Raw genomic sequence first — 22,634 nt, forward strand, 5'->3', positions numbered from 1 at the left:
CTCAAAAACAGTAGTGTTTGTGGATTCTGAAGATTAGTGTTTAAAATACTTCTGGTGAATATACAAGGTTCATCTTAAGTTGGATTTCAAAAAAAAAAAAAATTCCCGAAAGAAGCTGACTTGTAGATAACAATGGTAGATTAAATAAAGCTTATCACATCTTACAAATAGTCATAAAAATGAGTTTTTTTCGGTCTGATATGAAGATTGTACTGTTTGTTACAGTGTATTTTACATCATCAGTATTCCCTATCATATAACATAGGGCTAAATCGGCAAAATTGGCCAATTTCGACGCTCATATACCAGCGATTTTTTTCGAATTTTTTTCGACCTGCTCCGATTTGGCTGAAATTTTCACCGAAGACGCGTTAGGACCATATGAATCCAATGGTGACACTCTTATAGCCAAATTCTTTATAATTAGCGAGAAAAATGTAGATGCGCCTTGGGCGTAGAAACAACATGGTAAAGTTTCAGCCCCCCAACACCTAAAATAAAGCCAAAAATGAACTTTGAAGTTTTTTGATTTTTTTGCAATTTTTCGAATTTTCAAAAAAAATTCCCCGGGGATTTCCCGGGATTTTTCCTCAATATTTATCAGCGAATAATTTTATATTCATGATTATTTAATCTGACGATATCAGATTTCAGTGTAGTTCACCGTCAAAATTTGTTGCAATTAAGCAACAAGTGACAGTGAGCACTTAACCGAGATGCCAAATACACTTCCATCCAGTGAAGCTCTTAACGGGAGCAATTTGCTGCGTCCAAAAGCCACAACTCGGGTGTATTTAGCTGGTTCTAATGCAAAAGGTAAATGTTAAATTAAAGTTATGAACTGTGTGATAAAACTTTCGTTTGTTGGTAGAAAGTGCATATGTAATTATTACATTTCATGTTTCATTTTTTTAATGCGTTTGGCAAACTGTGCTGGATTTAAAAGTTAAAAATCTGACAAATTCAGACCAAGACAATTACATACAAATTTCAACATACAGTTAACTATAGTTTATTGCAAAACTAAACGCGTTTCCTTAACTAACTAAAGAAGATTAAATATTGAGTAAGTTTTTTCCCTACTAATGCTGAACTCAACTCACAGAATGTAATTAAACAATAGTGGTTAGTAATTCAAGTCTCAATTCTTCCCGTTGGTAAACAAGGAGCGGTAATTTCCGACCAACGCAGCAGTGGTATGAGCCCAGTTCCACTAGGGAGCAGTGGCAGTCCGCCACCAAAAGTAACTGGGAAAGTTTTCAGCTAATAACCCTAGAAAATTATATCTCTAAAACTGAGCAATCCAGAAGGCAAACAATTTCACTTTTGGTTTATGGTGGTAGGAGTAGTAACTAAGTATTAGATATCTAAACCTTTTGTTTGTGGTGGTGGTGAGTAAGTATAGGAAAGTACTATTTTTTTCTTTGAAAGTATTTAGTTGTTAAGGTATTCTAAATTTTAATTATGCTGCTGCTCCTCATATGCAGACACCATAGAACAGGGTTTCCCAAACTGTGGTCCGCGGACCATTGGTGGTCGGCGACGACTTGACAGGTGGTCCGTGGCGATATGACAAGAAATTAAAAAGTTACACATATATGTTGTACAGCAGGGGTCGACAACCTAGGATCCGGCCTGTGAATGTAATTTATCCGACCCGCAGCCTCTTTGACAAACTAGACACGAGTCCATTTCTCACACTTTTGGACTATTTTAACTAAGTAAGTGTGAACATTTTCGCGCTTTGCGTTAACGATCTTTATACGTCAGGTTTGTTTACGTTATGAGGCTGTCATTTGAGCTAGATTAGCTTCTTGCGCTGTGGAAGACTGACTGACTGCCAGGTGCCAAAGTGCGTCGCGTACAAACGGAAAACGTATTAAAACATTTAGACATACATTTTTAAATTTTATTTTTGAAATGCAATACAAACTTGCAAGATATGCCGGAAAAACTTTAGCTTCAGGTTACCTAAGCACCTAGCTGAAGATGTAAGGGTGAAAGCAAAAATTAAGCACTGAGATCCGGAATCGTTAAAACTTCGTTCTTATGTTTTAGCTTCAGATTACCGAAAAAAGGCAGTATTCTACTGAACCAGATAAGACTCCAGACACAGTGTAAATAAAACATAAACAAAATATAAACCAACTATTTACATACCTTAACTACATCACTACCGTACGTATAAACCACCTACACAAACACAAGGGTAAAATGTTTACCTTCAGCCTTGCGCAGTTTTAACTCAGGCTAGTTAAACATAAACGTTCATATAATTTTTTCAAGATTATTAGGTCAAAACGTTCTTAGCGTTGAGGAGTTTAGTCACCTCCAATTGTTGACCTATTTTTCGATAATATTACATTTACTGTAGAAGTTGGCAAATAATCGCTGAAATTCAAATGTTAATTTGCTATCGGACAACTACCGATACAAACACTCGGCATCGGGTATCGGCTCTGATCCGATATTATCGGACACATTCACAAGGCCATTGTTTTTTTATCAATTGAATCACTTTTACGTCATATTTTTAATAAGCACTTTATTATAATCAACCCATCGCTATTCACTAATACCGCCGACGATTTTAATAACGGTGTTTATAACGAAAATACCCGGAAATAAATAACACAGTGATGCTCTAATTGTTTTTTACTACAAGGTATTTCTATTTGTGTTAGACTTGCTGAATATGATAAATGCTTAGTCACGGCTGAATATGATAAATTCTTAGTCGGTTGTGCTGAGTCAGAAGTTCAAATTCGTTTTTTTGGAGAATTTGGTAATTTTAATCTAATTTAAGAAAACTCAAAATGCTCTAATTTTAATTCTGATCTCATTTTAAAACATAAGACTAGTTGTCCGAGAAACCGGGGAAAAAATTTCTTGACTATAAACCTTTATCTTCCGATGATTTCCTTGACTTTCTCAACCATTAAAGCAGTGTTTCTCAGCCTTTTATGGCTAGCGGCTCCCTTCAGAAATGATAAATAGATTGCGGCACCGCTACAAGATTTTTCTGTAGATAATTCACTAAAATTTCACAATAAACGGAACTAGAACAACCATCATCGACTCTACACACCGTAGGAAGTTAAAATTGGATTTATACGACACCCTTGAGAATTAGAAAACAACCCAGGGGTGGCACGGCACCTCGGTTAAAAACCACTGCATTAAAGCAATAATTGACAAGAAGCGTTATTCCGCGCTGTGAGCTGAATTCACTGAAAGCAGAGCTTTGCTAAATTTGTCGTTAAATTGTCCAGGCATATTTAATTTAGTTTCGATTTAATAACATCCACTTTTAAAATATGCATTTGTATCTTGCGCCAATTTTTGTTGTTTGACCTCAAAATTTTACTTTATATAATATATTTAATAAAGGTTGTTTATAATTTGATTTTTTAACTTGTTAATGCGAAAAAGAGAATTTTTGTGACTCAGCATATTCTACCGGCCCGGATTGTTTGAAATGAAGGACATGAATACAAAAAGTAAATCTTGGTGGAAATTTAGTTTCGTTTAATTTGTTTTTTTCACGTAAAAATGTTAAAAATTGCCTCCAGATTTATCCAAGTAAGTACATTAATTAAATTATTACTTTGGTTTTAATTAGGTTAACAAATAACATACAACACAAGAAACTTAAAAAAGCAAGAAACTTGAAAATATGTTTGTACTTTTATAGCCCACTAGTAACAAACATAGTTTCAGTAAAGTATATATCTCCTGCGTACTTCTTAATTTTTAATACCCCACTTTTTGTTTACAAATTATACCTTTGCCTAACGTTTTTTCCAGTTCTTGATCTGTGCACCAAATATTTTTTTCCAATCCCAATCATTCCATCATAAGACATGACATGCTGTCAGTCTTTTATTTTATCTAAGACCGAAAAAAGATCAACTATACCCACCTTAAATCACCAAAACTAAAATATTTGATGAAATACAGTATGGTTTGCAATAATGACTGCAATCTTCCTTATTTATTTTGACATATTTTGTTCATTTTGCTTGTACTTTTGGGCAAGTTAACTCACTAAAAATTGTATTACTACATAATAACACAGTGAGAGCTGATATAGCAGTTAAATTTGCATTTGCCAATCTCTGACATTCAGCAGTCGGCCGTGCGACGCTCATTAAAAATGTTGGCACCCCTTCTGCGAATTTCTGTTCTACCAAGTTGTTTTTTTACCAGTGACCTGCTTTTTTATAACCTGCTTTTTTATGTTGATGAATTAACATAACTTTGTTGTATTTCAAATGTTAAGAATTTTGTATCAATAATAAGTAATGGCGTTTAAATAAGATAATGTTGCAGATCAACAAATTAAGTCTAGTAGGTTTGATAACAACAAGCTAATTTTTGCTTTTCGCCTAACAATTCGGGCGCTTGGCTTTCAGGTTTCAATCAGAACTTGTCAGGAGCAAATTGCACTTGCATTAGGGATTTTACCCAGGAAGTTGTGTAAAGAGTTTATGTTAAACTGCTTATGTTAATATTTCAGAGCAATGCAGTTCAGCTGCGAGCTTGCAGTAGAACGCTTCAGCCCTCGTCGTCGTACAGCGCTGGTGCAACTCACGATGCTGATTTAGTGGTGATTGGGTCAGGACCCGGAGGTTACGTTGCAGCAATTAAAGCAGCACAACTTGGATTTAAAGTAATTTACGTATTTCAGTGAAACTATTTATTCAAGTAGAAAATATCACTAACAAATATTTTGTTTGTTATATATAAAGTCAAACTTAGGATGTTTTATTGCATCGACAAATTTCTGTTAACATCGCATTTTGTGACCGATAAAGTGGAATTTGTTAACATTCATGAAACTTAAAAAAGGCTAAAAACAGCTTTTCCTATAAGAGCTGTTAATATTGACATTATGTTATGTCGTAAACAAAAAATCCACACTACATAAACAGTTAATTTCTAAAGTTAATTTATTTTAGATTTGCCCATAGCTTTTAATTTTGATTCAAAAACCACCAGAGGATGCAATCAGTGTAATGTGTATTATCTTGTTTTTCTTCAGACAGTTTGTGTTGAAAAAGATGCAACATTGGGAGGAACTTGTTTGAATGTCGGCTGCATTCCTTCCAAAGCTCTGCTCAACAACTCGCATTATTATCACCTCGCTTCTGGAAAGGATTTCGCAAGCAGAGGGATTGATGGTTGGTGAAATATTTATAATAAATTTATTTTTATTTAAAGATGTCTATGTGAATGACATACATTCTAGTCTCTTTTGGTATTTAAACCAAGTTTTTAATAATTTTGTATAAACACAAACCCGACATTAGAATGTTTTTTTAGCTTGTATTCTACTTTTAACCTTAAATTTTAGTGCATTTTATTTTGTTTGAATGGCAACAGTTTCACTTTGATTGCTTCAACTTAAGATTTTAATTGTTACTTCACCCTGTGTTTACAAAATAACATGTGATGTCAACTAATTAAATTTCAATTAAATGTTTAAAGAATGACAACATTTTATTTGCAGTTGAAGTGAAGTTGAACTTGGACAAAATGATGGAACAGAAGCGAAACGCAGTGACGGGATTAACTTCTGGAATCGCTGGGTTGTTTAAAGCCAACAAAGTAACGAGGGTGGACGGACATGGAACTATAACAAGCCCTACACAGGTTTGTAAATAAAGTGCATTTAATACTCTATCAACAGGGTTGGGCTTAAGCACTCGCCCGCTCGCCAATGCGAGTACAAATCGCTCCTGGCGAGTGCTGATTGACACCCACTTGCCCGACCGGCGAGTGGCTTCGGCGAGAAATTTAATTAGTTGGTGTAGAACAACTTGTGTTAAGCACCACTACTAAGCGAAATATCACTTAGCAGCAGTTATTTCCTTAACACTTAGGTGCAAACACATTCAACACTATACACAAATAAAAGGTTAATCTAGGTCCTGTTCGAAGCTCGTAATAAAGACTCTTTGTCCCGTTTTAAAAATTTGTTTACCGGCAAACAATCAAAGACGTAATTGCTGCAGTGGCAACTGGTAAATATTTATAAGGTTTATTGTTCAACTTAAACGTTGTTAATTTTTAAATGTTTAACCCAATCGTTGACGCCTGTCGAAAAGTTTATTGGACTTGTGATGTACCCAGCGGTAAGTATTTAACTTTACTGCATTTATTGAATTGTTCGTATAAGAAAATTATCATTTGCTGCAGTTTTTGGTAACAAAAAGTTTTAATGATATTTGTAAGCAGTGTTTTTTATGATGTTTAGAGGCACCGAAAGGACTAACTGAACACTTCTTTTTTTTTAAAAATACCGTCTACTTGTGAAACTATAGCTGAGAATTAGCAATTAGTCTCCGTAAGTATATTTTTGCGATCTTTTAAAGTTTACAGCGGTCAACCAAGCCAAAATTTAAAATATAACTGTCTGTAAATTCTTTATATCGCAATTACTGTATGTTTAGATACGAATCGAAACCATTGCAGATGCCCTTGGAAAATAAATATGACCAACTATAAGACATACAATTTAGGAACAACCCTGATCAATAAGACCTAAATTAGAATAACATTGTCGTCAGAACAAAACACAGTTCGGGATGAATTTTAAACTTTATAATTCCACATCTTTGAAATATCAGTCAGAATGTTAAATGAAACAACCAATTTTATTTTTAAGTGGTTTAAGAAGAAATGTGTTTTGCAATATATTTGCTATGTAATTACCAGTCTAATTTTTTAAATTGTTTTTAAAGTTGGTCAGATTGCAGTCTTTCACCGTAAAATTTATGTCTATGACATCGAAATCCCAAAACATTTATTAATATTGACATTTTTTTATGTTTACAAACATTTCAGCTGTTAACTCATTCTTTTCATTTCACACTAATCATGGCATGAGCCATTGTCAAACAGTTTACAACAGAAAAAAATTGTCAAACTTACAGCTAAGTTTCATTAAAAAGTGTTTAGTTGTGCCTATTATAAGTGTATTCTAAGTAAATGCTAGTAAAGAATAATTAAATTAATGATGTTTTATCTTAATGCTAACTTTAAATTTAGATACGAACAGAATTTAGTCATTTCCTTGTTTTCCAATTTAAATTCAGTATTGCTGTTTTCCAAAAAGAACCGAGTGTGTGTTTTATTTTGTAGGTTATTGCCACCAAGCAAGATGGCAGCACTGATACGATAAACACCAAGAACATTTTAATCGCAACCGGTTCAGAAGTCATTCCTTTTCCTGGACTAGAGGTTTGTTTTTATCTTTGAAGCACATCACAAATAAATAAGTGTTTTCTACAGAGATAACCACCAGAAATACCCGTTTTTACACCAATAATGCTGCTGTTAGGATATTTTTAACTATCTTGCCCTCTTTGCCATGAACTTTTTAATATATTTAACATTCAAGCACGACTTCAGACCTGTGTATGTTTTCCAAAGATTCCTTATCTTTAATCCGTATCTAGATTGATGAGGAAACCATTATATCGTCGACCGGCGCACTTTCCCTCAAACAAGTTCCAAAACGACTGATCCTTATCGGCGCCGGGGTGATCGGGGTCGAGCTCGGTTCCGTTTGGTCCAGACTCGGGTCCCAGGTAACCGCTGTAGAGTTCCTCGGCCATATCGGCGGACTAGGAATCGACATGGAAGTGGCGTAAGTTAATAAATGATTAGTGCTAAAAAATACTACATTGATTTAATACTGAAGAATTCCTAAGGCTACAAAAATTGAACTAAAAAAAATGTACTAAAAAAAATAAAAATTACTACGATTTTTTGGTTGTAATAACTACGCTTGGCTTTTATTTGACTAACATTTTCTGTTAAATTTTTCTGAGCATTGGTTTTCAAAAAAGATGCATCATACTCCATGTTGGCTTGGACCAGTTTAACATTTCTCCAAAAAAACATTTACATTAAGATTTAAAAAAAGTTAAATTGGCCTTTTATTTTAAATATTAAAAATTTCCTTTGCCTAGACAGATTGAAACACACTGCATACCGGTTTCTAGGTGATCTTTAAAATGCTTCCCTACAAGTGTGTCCATTTGTTGAAAAATGTGTTTATTACTAACTATACAAACTTTTTATTATTATTTGCAGTAAGAACTTCCAACGAACTTTAACGAAGCAGGGAATGAAGTTTAAGCTGAACACAAAAGTAATGTCAGCTTCAAGAACCGCTTCTGGCATACAAGTCAAGTAAGTTAATGTGTAGGCTTTATTTGGTTTGTTGTTCAAATGAATAGTTATTTGTGTTATGAATATGATGTCAGTGTTTACTTTAAATAAAACCTTTTTTTAGACTTTAAAGCCTATAAGACATAAATTTTATTTGAACGTCATTTTTAGATAAATTAAAGAATATCAAAAATTTTTAACAGAAATATTAAAATTTTTATGCTGCAACAGTTCATCTTAATATGCTGTGTGTTTGTACTGCAAATTGTATTTTTAAATATATAGCACAATTGTTACCTACTTGGATTAATAAATTTCCTTAAAAATTTATTACCCCAAAAATTGTTAAACACCTTTTAATAAACCTTAAGTATTCAAAGCTTTAAATATAGTTTCTAAAACCTTTCTAGTGTTGAGTCGGCCAAAGGAGGCAAGGCTGAAACGATGGACTGCGACGTGTTACTTGTGTGCATTGGGAGGAGACCTTACACGAACAACCTCGGGCTGGAGAATGTTGGGATCGAGCTCGAACAACGAGGAACCATCGCTGTTAACGACAGATTCCAAACATCGGTGCCTAAGTAAGTGATATTACACCTGAGTTGTTTTGTGTGAAATCTGTTTTTCTACTTCACCCCTGAAGTGAAGGAACTTGTTACAAACAGATGCAAAACCCATAATATTCAACTTATCAGATTGATTTTGTCATTAGAATTCTGAAAGCAGTAAGTTAGCCTCCTGTAAGAACAGTGATAACTCACATAAATCTTGTGAGCCAAGTGTGTGCAATGTGTGTGTAGGTATTACGGTCATGTAGGTTCTTCCTTTGGGGCATTTGTTTTTGATCCAGGACAGTGCTTTCCAACCTTTAAAATTTTCATCCGCACTTTTTTATTTCGTAAAATTTCCATCCGCACGAAACAAGCATAGCAGTAAGTTTGCAACCTATAGTTTTATTTATGAAATAACAATGGAAGGGTTTGTGCATTAAAACCGTGACCTTAACCAATATAAAATAGATAGCTTAAGCTGCAATGAACCATTGAGAGACTATATTACTGTACCTGTAACGCACAAGTGGGCGCACCAGCTTATTTGATTACTGTATTATACATAAAAATAATAACATGCAACATTTTCATCCGCACAACGTTAGTCATCCGCGTTACAATTTTTTTCATCCGCACAAGTGTGTACCATCCCACGGGTTTGAAAAGCACTGCTCCAGGATATTTCCGCTTCACTTTACCAAACCCATTTTCCCCCGTAGCATCTTTATATTTTCACTCAACATTTTCCAAATATTTTCAACAAACCCTTCCACAGCATCTACGCTATCGGCGACTGCATCAAGGGACCTATGTTGGCTCACAAGGCAGAAGATGAAGGGATAATATGCGTTGAAGGTATGACAGGAGCTCCTGTGCACATCGACTACAACTGCGTACCTTCAGTCATCTACACACACCCTGAGGTCGGCTGGGTTGGAAAGACCGAGGAACAACTTAAGGAAGAAAATGTTCCTTACAAGATCGGCAAGTTTCCATTCTCAGCAAACAGCAGAGCGAAAACCAACGGTGAGAAATTTGGCGTTTTGCGAATATTTGTTTTGTTTTTCTATTTAAAGGTAAAAAAGTGAAAAATTGAATATTTGCGTTTTCCCAACTATTCTCCGATGATCAAAAACTATAACTAAGAGTTGTAGAGCGAAAAACAACTGTGAGAAATTTTAGTTTTGCAAATATTTGATTGTTTTTCCTATCTAAAGTTTATAAATTAATAATTTTTGAAACTATTTTTCGATGACAAAAAACCATAACTAAGAGTTGTGTTTTTGAAGTATCCCATCGCTTGTTTTTAAAGAATACAATCTAACTTTGACACTTTCGGTTAGAAGCGAGGAAATTTGCCGTTAAGCTGGCAACGCGTTATGTGTGAACTGGCGACGTTAGCGCTTGACGCCAGACATAATACGCCCCCAGTGTAAAGCAGCCTTAGAATTGACAAGTCGCGATTTAGCTCATTCCTCTGCAAACTTCAGAACCGGGTTCGAATCCCGGCCAAGGCAGCACACTCAAACAGAAGTGATTTGATTTGTTGTGCGAACTTTAAAAACAAAACATACCAGCAATCGGTAGAGCAGGGTTCGATCCCAAGTTAAGGAAAGCCACTAAATTCTTAACCTAGGTTCATTTGCAAATATGTTACCGCTTGTTGCTTTGCAGCGGACACTGATGGTTTCGTGAAGATTTTGAGCCACAAGGACACAGACCGGATCCTGGGTGCCCACATAGTGGGAGGAGGTGCTGGTGAGATGATAAACGAGGCTGTGCTCGCCATGGAGTATGGAGCGTCCGCTGAAGACGTGGCGAGAGTAAGCCACGCGCATCCAGTAAGTTAATACGTTACTTTGCTATAAGTAACTATACGTAACCACACGTTGCCAAAGTTGATGTGCTTTGATAAGTTATTAGTTATATGATACGATACGACTTGATGAAAAACGTTACGATCTGACACGATACTTTCCACTACGGTGTAATCCAATACATCACGATGTATTGGAGATACAGTACGAAACATTCTGCTTTGTAACGGTGCGTTACGATGCCGTGTACGACCCTGGTGCCACCCATTGTGTGTCAGATGCGTTACACTGTCTGGTTAATAGAAGGGTGTACCTTTATAAAAAACCCAACCAAAGACAGCAGGTTTCTGCTGGTTGGCCGCTGCTCCGCTGATGCGTATATTAGCAATAAAACTCGAGATTGATTCGAAATTAAGGACCGGACAAAAAGGCGAAATATATATTCCTTTAAAAAATGTCTGATCCTGATTTTACTCTGGTTTTTAAACTTTGAGTTTTACTGCCTGGTTAACATACAATACGCGTCGCGGGTCGATTATGATAAGTTACGATTTGTTACATGTCGAAATGACAAAAAAACAAAAAAAAAAAACAAACTGTAAATTCGTTCTGGCAAAACAGTTCAGCGATAAAGTGGAAATTATTGTTCAGACTTTATCCGAGGCCTTCAGGGAAGCGAACCTAATGGCCTACTGTGGAAAACCAATCAACAACGTTTAAAAGCAGCAAAAGATGATGAAAAGTGCAATAAGCTTCATCAGCTTCTGTCGCAACTAAGTTCCACACGTTGGTAAACGCAAGTACAATATTTGGCCGACATTTTTGGCCCACCGTTTTAGAAAAATTTTGTGCATATGCGATACAGGCATTTAACTATTTAAATCTTGGTTTAAAGTTAGTGTTTATAACTTTATTTATTAAATTTGTGTCCCTCATGTTTAGATGCTTGCCCGGATAAAGCAGTAGATTTGTGTTTATACAAACTTAGAATTAAAGTTCAGACAGATTATTCTATTTGTGTATTTTGCCTAATTTACCGCATACAACTTTCTACACACCAACACCACAGTATATATGCTTCACTAAAACTTGTTTTTGCATTTAGTCGTTTATTTTTTCTTTCGGAAAATATATTGAAACATGTTGAATTTTACTTATTTATTTTATTTAAGCTTAGTAAAAGAACAAGAGGCAGTAGCAATAAAGTAAATTAGGAGATTATTTAACTTCAATTTAATCCGGTTGTGAATGTTCTGCATTAATTTTCTGTAGCAACATACTTTTAACAATGCTGGTCATAATATAGGCTGTGCTGCTGTGCAGTGCACATACTGGGATATGTTTTATGACCTAAAAAGTGTGGCTATTTATTGTACCAACCTTAACTATTCGTTCCACTTAAAGTTTATAAAAAGTCTGCCATTCGTTTTTATGGACAATTTTAAAGATGTATATTTTACAAAACAAATTCCAGGCGAAACTAACAAGCAAATAGTAACATCATAATGTTCACAATACACTATAAAGTACCGGTTTTACAAAACAATGGTGCAACAACATACTGTCGATTAAATCGTATTCCATTAACAATGTCACTAATGCAAAACAGATCTGGCAAAAGTTCAAAATCTTTAAACCAAGAGGTAACAATAACATTACTGATAGGATGTACGATTTTTCGGAGCCGATACCCGATGCAAGGTGGTAGTATCGGTACTCGTCCGATACTAGCGTGGTATCGGCGCCGATCCAATACTATTTAATTAACAAAGAGCTTTCACATTTTATGGATGAGGGCTGTAATTTTTGTCCGAAATAATGAAAACGGAATAAAAAACGTTTAGTTAAGTGTGTCAATCGGTAAGCTGTGAACAACAACATTGTGGCAGGCACTATTCAAAATATATATAAAAAATTAAAACGATAGGAACAAAATAGAACAAAGATTTACATTCAGACACAAAAGCACAATAAAAAAAACTGCATTTTAATAGAATTTAATTACAACATATCAATATTGTATGGCACAGGCATTTTTTGGCCTGACTAAAGAATAAAAGACAATTAAAAATATTTCCTAGCTTTGTAATATTGACAGAATGACTTAGACATGATTTTAAAGTTGTCAACATTACTTTGTATTAAAACAGAGGCGTGCAATATACGGCCCGCGCTACTTTTTTTTTACGTGGCCCGCACAGACTCCGTCTAAGTAGCGCATTAATTTTTAATACTTTTCACTGTTTAAAAAGTTATTTTTGTAACGGAATCGTTAGCATTTTTCAATTTGTATTACGTCTAGTGTGCATTGTAGTAAAACTGCCTTGTTCTGCTGGTAATGATTCAGTGACATGATCTTACTTTATGGGTGCAGTGTTTTGAATATATATTAATATTTCACGGTTTTTTAATAAAAACTATAAATGTTGTTCGATCGTCTGGCCCGCAGCACCATCATAACTACACATTATAGCCCGTTGCGATAAACAGTTGCACGCCCCTGTATTAAAACAACATACAATGTTGTTATTCTTTAGTTTTTGAGCAAATTTTCGTTGAGTGCAAGAAATCAGGTGCCACTGACGACAAATTATATCATCATGAAACTAATGCCTTACCAAACATAATAATCATACAATTATCGCTCAACAGAAGTTCCGCTTGATTTCCAGATAACCAGCCAAGAGTAAACCTACTCAGCTTTCCTTATTTGAAATAAAATCGAGGTCTTTTGGTGCAATGTTAAGATTTTTAAGCCCTTTCTTTAGACTTTCCTGTTTATTTATAAGTTTTTAAGGGAAATCTATTTCACCACAAAATAAGGCATCATCAGTCTCTATATATTTCTTTTAAGAACTTATAAAGGGCTGACTTTGATTAAGACAGGAAAGTCAAGGGCGACAGATTTATTCTCTTTACACGTCCAGTTCACCCCCTTTTCATTAACCCCTTCCCCTTGTTTCACTGATGGTGTTTAGTTATAACTTGAGCTTGACTCAGTTGGCACTCTCCCACTATCGGCGAATATCTGAGTGTAGCTGTCACCCTGGCTGATGCGAGAAACCATGCTCTCCTTAACCGGGTTCACACTCACGGGCGACTGGAGCACCCTGGATCTAGGGGGGCACCCTGACCCCCCTGCCACAGTGGTCGGGAACTTGAAGGCCGATATCTGGCCGGGGTAATGTCCCACTGAAGGGCTTGTGTCGTCCGGGGTCTTTGAGCAAGTGGAATAAGCCGATGCTGACAGAGGAAGGTCTTTTGGGACCTGTCGTTCCGAAGCAGGTCGTTGTCCCAACTCGAACGAGTCAAAAGTCCCCGGCGCGCACTCGTCATCATTGTTGTGCCACTGTGACGACATAATGGCGTGTTGTTGCTGCTGCTGTTGTTGTCCAACCTGTTGGAAAACACACAGATGCACAAACTAGAGAAAAAGGGTTTATGAATTGTACACGGCTAGATTTTACCGTCCCTCACTGGAGTGCAAATAAAATGTAACCTGGGTTTGGCCAAATTTAAAAGGCTTCCATTAAAAGAGTTATTTATTATTTTGGGAAATTGCTTAGTAGAAATACTTGGATCTGTCAGTGTTATTATAATTACATTTTTTACAACACCGAATGACTGTTTTTTAAGGTCTCTGTTACAAACTAGACTAAAGCAAATTTTTTTTGTGTGTGTTTGTTAATTTAAAGACATTGGAAAAAATAGCGAGTCATAACCCAAAATGTAACTTTAATTGGCGCTAGAACGTCGCATTGAAACAACAAGCACTTTTGATATTCTGCTCAGGTCAAGTCCATATGCTTGTTACAGTGTTTCTCAATTATTTTTCACGGCGACCCAAATACTAAGCATTATAGCAAAAGCTTTGCCGAACCAATTATCTTCAATGAACTTTTTGTAAACCATCAAAACAAAAGTTACCTTCGATATCCTGCTCAGGTTGAGTCCGTATGGGTTGATTGGGCTCGCTCTTGCCCCGAGGACACCATTAGTGTAAGATCCAGGGCTGTAGATGTCACTTGTATCGTGGCAGTGGTGGTGGTCAGCTTGTTCAACGTGGTACTGGCCACTGACCGATGTTCCGGTGGACGAAGGGGCGTCCCCCTGGCTCTCAAGGTCGTCCTCTGTAGTGTGAATAGCGAGGTTCTGGAACCTCGCGCTTGGGAGGAGATGGGGTTCGACTCGACTCTCCTGTAGAGGAAATAAGGTTATTTGGGCGTTTTGTACAATAAAGGGTTATTTTGTTGCCTGTTTAGCGGTGGAACTGGAAGGCAAGGATGCTGAGTCGGGACTCGACGGAGTCGTTCTTTTTTTTGCTGCAGTCAGACTCGCGACACGATTAAGACTACCCGAGTTCGGCGTGCGCTTGCGCAATGCGCAGTACCATTTTTTAAACTGTAATGGCTACCACACGTAGATTGTAGAGAGAATGTTTTATCGCATGGGTGGATGGGGCAAGTTATATGACACTCCTATGAGTGAATTCCACCTGTAGTTACGTAATATCTGAAACACAGTTTTACGCTAGATGCTTGAAAGGTGAAAAGTACGGGATGTGAAATCGTTATATTGGAAGTGGAGTTGCCCGATATTACCGGACCGGCGATATTTTATGTCAAGTGGTGGCATTGCTACTAGGGTGCCATATTATAAACCGATATACCAGGTTGAGTGGGACATAAAATGCCGGACTGCCAATAAACTCCCTGTGGAATAAGCAGAGACACCGCTATTTTTGGCAACACATGAATATGATTTACCAAGCAGTAATGCAAGGATAGAGCGAAACGCACTTATCATGGGACATTTAAGCGAACACAAATATTAAACTGTCACCAACCTGTGGAATGAGTAGTGAGTTGTCCACCGACTCCACTGGTCCGTTTCGTCGTTTCACGTGATCAACACGTCTGCCGCTCACGTGCGCCACCTCCTGGTCGATCTCCTCCAACCGAGCCAGAGTCGACGCCATTTTTGGTCTCTTGGTTCGTTTCTCATGACAACACTGGAGTGCTAGGCGCACGAAGGTCAGCGCAAGGTCGCGGGGAAGTTTGCTGATCTGGAAAAATATTTCAACTGGTGGTTGTTAAAGGTTAGATAAATCACAGAGGTTCAAAAAGATAATAAACAACTTTATTAAGAAAATACTAATATCAAAATCAACATGACAAACAATTCCTCTAAGTTTGTTAAATGTTTTGATATCTGGCAATTTTGTGGTTGGGTATTATCATATGGTATTTCTCATTTTCTGACAACAATTTAATTTGCGTTTTGAGGTTTTGCTTTGCTTAAATGGCTTTTCTTAATTTGAAGTTAATTTTTCACGAAAAGTGCGGCCAGTTTAATTATTCCTGCCCGCGAAATGTTTCCCAAATGATCCTAAAACACATTTATTAAAACTTTATTATCCGACATCCTAGATATACACATTTATATGCCTAAATGGCTCAAGTTTTTCGACATTGAAAAAGGCAGTACATTTGTTTTATTGACTCCAAGTCGTCGCACTACACACAAGTTTGTATATTTGTACGAACCTGTGGGTCTTGCAAGTTGTACAATTTCTCTGAAGCTTGCTCTTCACCGATTTGTTCAGCTTCAGAAGCCACGTTGTCCATGTAATCTCTCTAGTGAAGTAAAACAACAAATGATTTAAGGTTGGTAAGCTTGGATATTGCAATAAGTGTTATAGTTTATCAACTAGGGACGAAAAGGGTATTTGATTTTAAAACAAATCCTATACTGTAAAACAGTTTTTTATCTATTCAGATTATTTCGTTGCGTTTAACAACATTTACCTAAATAATTGTGAAATGCAATAAAAATATATTTTTTACAGCAACATATCAATCATTTTACCAAGAACAGTGTAATAAAAAAGTAAGACAGTAAATTTTGAATTCACAAACTGCCAACAGTGCCACTTGTTTTCAGTTTTTAAATAAAACAAATACCGTTACCAACCAAGTTTCAATTCACATTTACCCAAAAGCGCCACAAACAATTGTTGTTGAACCAAACCAAACATTTTATCAGAACAACACAACCAATCATTAACAGGAATCTATATTAAGTATTATCTTACAGTTCTACTCACCAGCAAAGCGTTTTCCTTGCTTCTATCATAAGCCCTTCTCCCAGTATAAAGCTCCAACAAAACAACTCCAAACGCATAAGTGTCAACCTGGATGGTTAAAGTTTTAAAACCACATTGGATAGATACAAAATCTATTATAATAACCATACAGTTTAAAGGGGGGAGTCATTTTTTTAAATTTTGTCGTTAAAGAACAATTATTTTGTTGTGGCATTTAATATCTCATTTGTTGTTCATAATTTGCTTTAGCTGCAATTATTTTATCACTTACACCTAGTGTGAATTAACTGACAAAAATTTAGTTCAAATTTCAATTTTAATACCTTAAAAAAAGTTGAAAACAGTGACTCTAGATTTAAACTTTTGCCCCGAAATTGAAATCCCGATGTTCCTAATCCGAATAGCCCATTGTCGGAAAAACAAACTATGTTACTTAATCAAATAATACCTCTTATTTTTTCCATTTTTTATTGATATACATGGGCTTATAATTAACTTTCTCGACAAACTTCACATCAACATGTTTAATATCAGCCCACCAACCTGTACAGAGAGCTTCTTTGTGTGAATATACTCGTTAGCGAGATATCCCAAAGTTCCCGGCGTGTGTTCGTTTCCGAGGCGAATGTAGCTGCCCGTTGAAGCGTTACGAGGCATTTCACGAGCCAAGCCGAAATCACCCAACTTCGCAGTGTAGCTCTCATCCAGTAAAATATTAGCTCTGTAGAAAAATGTCTTCAAAATGTTTTCTGTTTCTAAGCAAAGTAAATATTTGTTAAAATAAAACTGATAAAATGGTTGTCATAGTGTACAGTACAATAATTTAGGCAAAAAACACTCTGATAAATTCACAATTTTTTTAGTTCTGTTTCTCTCGATAATTTAAACAAAAAATTCTAAAAACCAAATTATACCAAATTCAACTATTTAAAAAATGCCTAAATAATATTTCCAAGTACATTTTGAATAAAACCAACTAATAAAATGGCAACGTTTAATAATAAATTTTATGCTTTCTATTGCTATTTATAATTTAAAGAAAAACAAATAAATATTTTCTTCGACAAAGTTTGACTGATTGATAGTGAGCATGAAATTTTCAATGAGACCTCAACCAATAAACACCCTAACAAAACAACTGTCCAAATATTTTGTTGTAACTAACGTTTTAATGTCCCCATGGATGAGAGGTTGCGAATTCATGTGATGCAGGAATTGCAATCCTCGTGCTGCCCCACAAGAAACCTTCGCTCGTATGTCCCACGTCATCGGGTCCGTGTCATTCTGGGGAACTCAAGCAGGTTAATACATGCGTTAAGTAATAATAAAGGAACCATAAAGTTTAATATCGATCATATTTATTGGTTTTGTTTGAGCTTTGACATCAGTGCCACAGATTGAATGCTACATTTAAAACTAAATATATAAAATTGAAATAGGGCTTCAAGAAGTAGAAGTAAATAAATGATAATAAAGCTAGATTTTGCTGGAGTATACAAAAGCTGTACCATAATGTTGAACAATGTTGCGTTCAGCTGTTTAAAAACCTTTTTTGTTCATGGAGACATTAGTGTTATAGATTAATACATTTTAAACTGAATCTTTTATTAGGAAATAGGGCTTCATTTAATCTAAAAAATGTCATTTACCACTTGAGGCATATTTCAAAACAAGTATAAGGCCTTTTTAGTCTGCTGGTACTTTTATTTTTATATTACAAGTTATGTTTATCAAACTTAGAAAACTAATACTGAATCTTATACAGAGCACAAAATGTAATTAACTCTATTTGAAATATCTGAGTAGTTCTAATATTAACTTTTGGCCTTGGAACACCAACCAATATTTTCTATGTCATCAAATATAATTAGTTAAGTTAAACTAGCAACAACAAAAATCACAACCAGGAATACAATCAATCCTGACCAAATCAAGACATAAGTCAAATAAACTTAAATTAGACAGTTTTGATGTATTTAAAATCCACCAAAGCCTAATAACCTTTAGTGATCAAACCACATTAAGATACAATTAAAATCAACTTTGAAGGTTTCAACGCCAAACAGATAGAAAACCATCAAAGTATAATAACTTACACCTGACGTAGCTTAAGCTAAATTGTGTTTAATCCACAGAAAATCGATTCATTAATTACAGGCAACATTAGCCACATTAAGGCTTAAACACCACTCACCAAACACTGAAGTCTGTCCTGTAACGACCCGTTCTTCATATAATCATATATGAGGCATGGATCTGGTCCGTCTAACGACCAGCCGTACAGCGCGATAACGTTTGGGTGTCGGTATTCTGCCAAGTAATTAAGCTCGTTGCGAAGATCGTCATGCTGACGACACGTTTCCAGAACTGACGTTGTTAAAGGGTTGTCCTTATCCTGTTGATAATTCAAAAATTCTACGATTTCTGATCTTAAATTTAACTGTTTTTCAGGTTGGATTTAAAACAAAACAAATTTTATTTTGTACAAAGAATGGTTGTTATTTAGGAGTTAGCAAATTATTGTGTCCTGCTGAAAAAGTTTCAATAAAAGGCAAAAGTTTAGAAAATTTATTTTAGTTATCACATTAACTTTTAATATTAAAATAAGTTTTTCTTAGGTTGGATTCCTATTGGGTTTGAAAAGATTTATTCCTCAGTTGTTAATAAACGTTTTTAGATAAATTAAAAAAAATAATAAAATAAAATAGGGTGGGAATTATTTTGTTAATTTATGGTCATTTTTGTTTTGTCAGTTTGACTATATTTTGTAGTAAAATTATATTATGATAAAAAAGTTACAATATAATGATGTTTTGAAGTGCAAAAACAAAACATTATCTAATTATTTGCTGAACTTATTTAGTTAAATCTTAGTTTTTTTTAATTTAAGTTTTTTCACAGCTACAAAATTGTGTAACACACTATGAGCATTGGGCGCAAGGTGAAAATATATTGGTGAAATATACTGGGGAACTTTTTTATAATTTCTTGACAATTAAAGGAAGGAAAAGCTTGAAAGCCAACAGTCTCCATAAGGTTGTATAGAAGCTGTGCTACGTTTCGAGTGAAAACAGGAAATATCAAATTTGTGGTTGAAGGCAAAGGTGCTTGGGTTTATTTATGTACAATTTTACACATTTTTACAGAGAGCAATTGAGAACAAATCTTCTAAGATCTATTAAAACATTTGCTGTTGGAGAATGTACTGTTTTTTGTGTAATAGTGTTCAATGTTAATTTTTTCACTCAGCCTTTACCATGGCATTAAAGGATTAATTATAATAATAAAAAAATCAAATCAGTATTTTTTTTTTGAATGGTTTTTTGTCAAAAGTTTAACAAAAAAACCTAAAGCTATTAAACAAGGCATCATTATTGATTTATAACAAAGTTCAAAATAATTTAAAATCTGGGTTAAAGTGTTACTTACTTCTTTAAAATCGCATTAACCGATATATAAAGCTTTAACATTAAAGTTCTCCAAAATAAACGTTTTAACTTACGATCTTCAAAACTTTGCAGGCAAAAAGGGTGTTGTTTAGAATAACTTTGTAAACTTTGCCGAAAGCACCAGCTCCCAATTCCATTTTGCTGCTGAAATTATTGGTTCCTTCGCTTATTTTGTCAAAGTCGAAATGGATTGTGTTTATTCCCATCCAACCTTTATACAACAAATTAAAACTTGGAAATCACTTGCCACTAATGAACAACAAATTGCATTGAAATCTTGACAAGCTTCCGCACAACCGTGCTTCATCAGGTCAATGTAAACAATTCAATGTAAACAAAAAATAAACAATAATAAAAGTAAGGTGTACATAATACCTTGTGAGATGTACATTGAAAAATCAAATTATTTAACGATTTATGATACCATTTTAGGGAAAATATCTCTTTTTACAACTTATAAAATACCTGACTTTATTTATGACAGAAAAATCATAAGAATATTTGCTTTCTTGCATTTTATGATCAACATTTTATTGCAAAAAATATACACGTCTTTTATTACAATTTATATTGCCTTTTTATATTTAACTTATTTATTTGTTCAAAAGTCAATACCTTTGCTGTTTTCTCCTTTTCTTTTGTTTGTCCCGTTTTGATAATCTTTTCGGAGACTCATGTCTTGTGGTCTGGTAAATAACAATACTTTATCACTTTGTTGTGCACATAATAGCATGTAAATAAACAAGATTTGACCAAATTATTAAGTGTTTTAAATCAAAAAGGTACAAACTAATTTTTTTACCATCTATTTATAAAATATTTTGCGATTTAAACCTAATTGTTGGGGGTTGTATAAACATGAAATAATACAAAACAGTATTGTTGTGTAAAATTTTAAAATAGATCTTGCGTTGCTGAAACATTATATAAGTTATTGATTTTTTAATTTTAAACTTAATATTTTGGAATTTAAATGTGTGTAATTAAAAGGCTATTCGTTTATTTTTACAAATAAAGTTGCAATATTTAACAGTTTACCAAAACTCAATAGTTGAAAATATTCAATATAAACCAACCTCACTGACAATGAAGGCATTGGGCAAGGAGGTAAATCCCCTTCTGTGTCTGAAAGAACAATGCATTTGCAACTATTGTAACAAAATTATACAAACAAAATGCAAAGATAATATAGAAGTTGAAAACAATGTGTAAAAAAACTTCTTTAAACTTTTTACACAATTTATTCATCTTAAGATTGCAAACCACACAAAAATCTAAAAAGATAAATAAAAATATTTTTTTTTACAAATGACAAACTTTTCAATGTTCTAACCACATAACAATTAAACTGTTGCAAAAGTTGAAAATTTTATCTCACCAAAATCTCCTAAAAAGTCTTCTGCGAGGTGAACCAGTCCAATATCAATAAGAATCTGGTAAAGATGTCGGATTCTAACCATTCTGTACGAACAATCTCGCAACAGATTATCCGTGGGACTTCCGTGCATCTCAAACGAAAGTTTAAACTTCTTGCTGTGTGTTTCATCAAATCCAAGCCGACTAACTAAAAAAACAAAAAAATTGTTTTTGAAATAACTTCAAGTTTATATTCTATTTAAAAAAAACACATTAAAAACTAAAGTTTCATTACAATAATAAAATCCTGACACTATACTAATTGAATCAGTAAAGATAAAATACATTATTATAATAAGCTATAGTTTAGGATGCAGTGTTAATTCAAAAAAAAAAGGAAGAACTGTAAATTAAAAGTTATGTTTTTAATCCATAATTTTTAACCAACAACTTAACTTTGAAGGTCATTACCTAACTTTTCCCAGTAACCCTCATTCTGATGTATTGTGTAGTCGATTTGCGTGCATAACTTTGCCCGTCTATCACTTGGAATTTCATCGATAAGTTTACGATCTGAGTTTGGAAACATTAAGCTACTGTCCATTTTTGTGGATCCCATCTTTAAACTTGAAGGATTCATATTCACTTTTATTAGATTGACACTAAGGTTTCATCTTATCTGGTAATATTTCTAATCATGGATAGATACAAATGTAAACAAATTGTCTGCAATCAACAACAAAAGTTTATAAAGACTATAATTGGTCACAAACCTATGCACTGATCACAATGAACATAATTAGGGTTTAGGATGTTTGGGTTGGTCAAGCATTATTATGAAATAATAAACATAATAATACTTGACCCAACCTAACCCAAATGTTGTGCGTTGCTTTAATGATTGTTTTAACACCAGCACCTAAACCTGTTTTGTTTTGGTATCCTATCAAATCTTAGCTTTGACTGTCTTGCAATATTTGTTAATTTAACTAATATCTGTCTACCAAACCAGAATATTGATGACAAGTTATTGAATTTAAATCACTAAGTTTATTTTTACGTCATATTTATTACAAAAGTAAATACTTATAAAGGGTCAATGTTAAGCCTAAAACTTGATAGGAGTCATAAAGAGTCACTTTCCTTATTTTGTCCGGTAAATCTACATCCGGAA

General features: G+C 34.5%; 2 protein-coding genes across 3 annotated transcripts; one reads left to right on the forward strand and one right to left on the reverse strand.

Annotated features, from left to right (window-relative positions):
- The first annotated feature begins 3,471 nt into the window (after positions 1–3,471).
- On the forward strand, positions 3,472–11,702 carry LOC146157665 (dihydrolipoyl dehydrogenase, mitochondrial-like). Of its 2 annotated transcripts, none has more exons than XM_083388625.1 (11): positions 3,472–3,582; positions 4,520–4,672; positions 5,045–5,183; positions 5,513–5,655; positions 7,147–7,245; positions 7,464–7,654; positions 8,104–8,202; positions 8,592–8,762; positions 9,508–9,758; positions 10,407–10,573; positions 11,201–11,702. In XM_083388625.1, exons 1-11 carry the CDS (start codon positions 3,553–3,555, stop codon positions 11,267–11,269), a joined length of 1,512 nt encoding a protein of 503 aa, XP_083244751.1. In that variant the 5' UTR covers positions 3,472–3,552; the 3' UTR covers positions 11,270–11,702. The 2 variants fall into 2 exon arrangements, with proteins under 2 accessions (XP_083244751.1, XP_083244752.1); XM_083388626.1 differs by having other exon boundaries at positions 3,553–3,582; positions 4,535–4,672.
- A 615-nt stretch (positions 11,703–12,317) lies between these two features.
- On the reverse strand, positions 12,318–22,178 carry LOC146157666 (interleukin-1 receptor-associated kinase 4-like). Its single transcript, XM_083386863.1, has 13 exons — positions 21,932–22,178; positions 21,483–21,668; positions 21,181–21,229; positions 20,720–20,790; positions 20,158–20,315; positions 18,850–19,050; positions 17,821–17,939; positions 17,199–17,376; positions 16,656–16,742; positions 16,096–16,185; positions 15,396–15,614; positions 14,477–14,746; positions 12,318–13,946 (listed from the first exon to the last, which is right to left on the reverse strand). The coding sequence occupies exons 1-13, from the start codon at positions 22,098–22,100 to the stop codon at positions 13,524–13,526; spliced, it is 2,220 nt and encodes a 739-aa protein (XP_083242989.1). The 5' UTR covers positions 22,101–22,178; the 3' UTR covers positions 12,318–13,523.
- Positions 22,179–22,634: the final 456 nt, after the last annotated feature.

The sequence above is a fragment of the Ascidiella aspersa genome, chromosome 4, assembly GCF_963924565.1.
Source record: "Ascidiella aspersa chromosome 4, kaAscAspe10.2, whole genome shotgun sequence".
NCBI classification, from domain to species: domain Eukaryota; kingdom Metazoa; phylum Chordata; class Ascidiacea; order Phlebobranchia; family Ascidiidae; genus Ascidiella; species Ascidiella aspersa.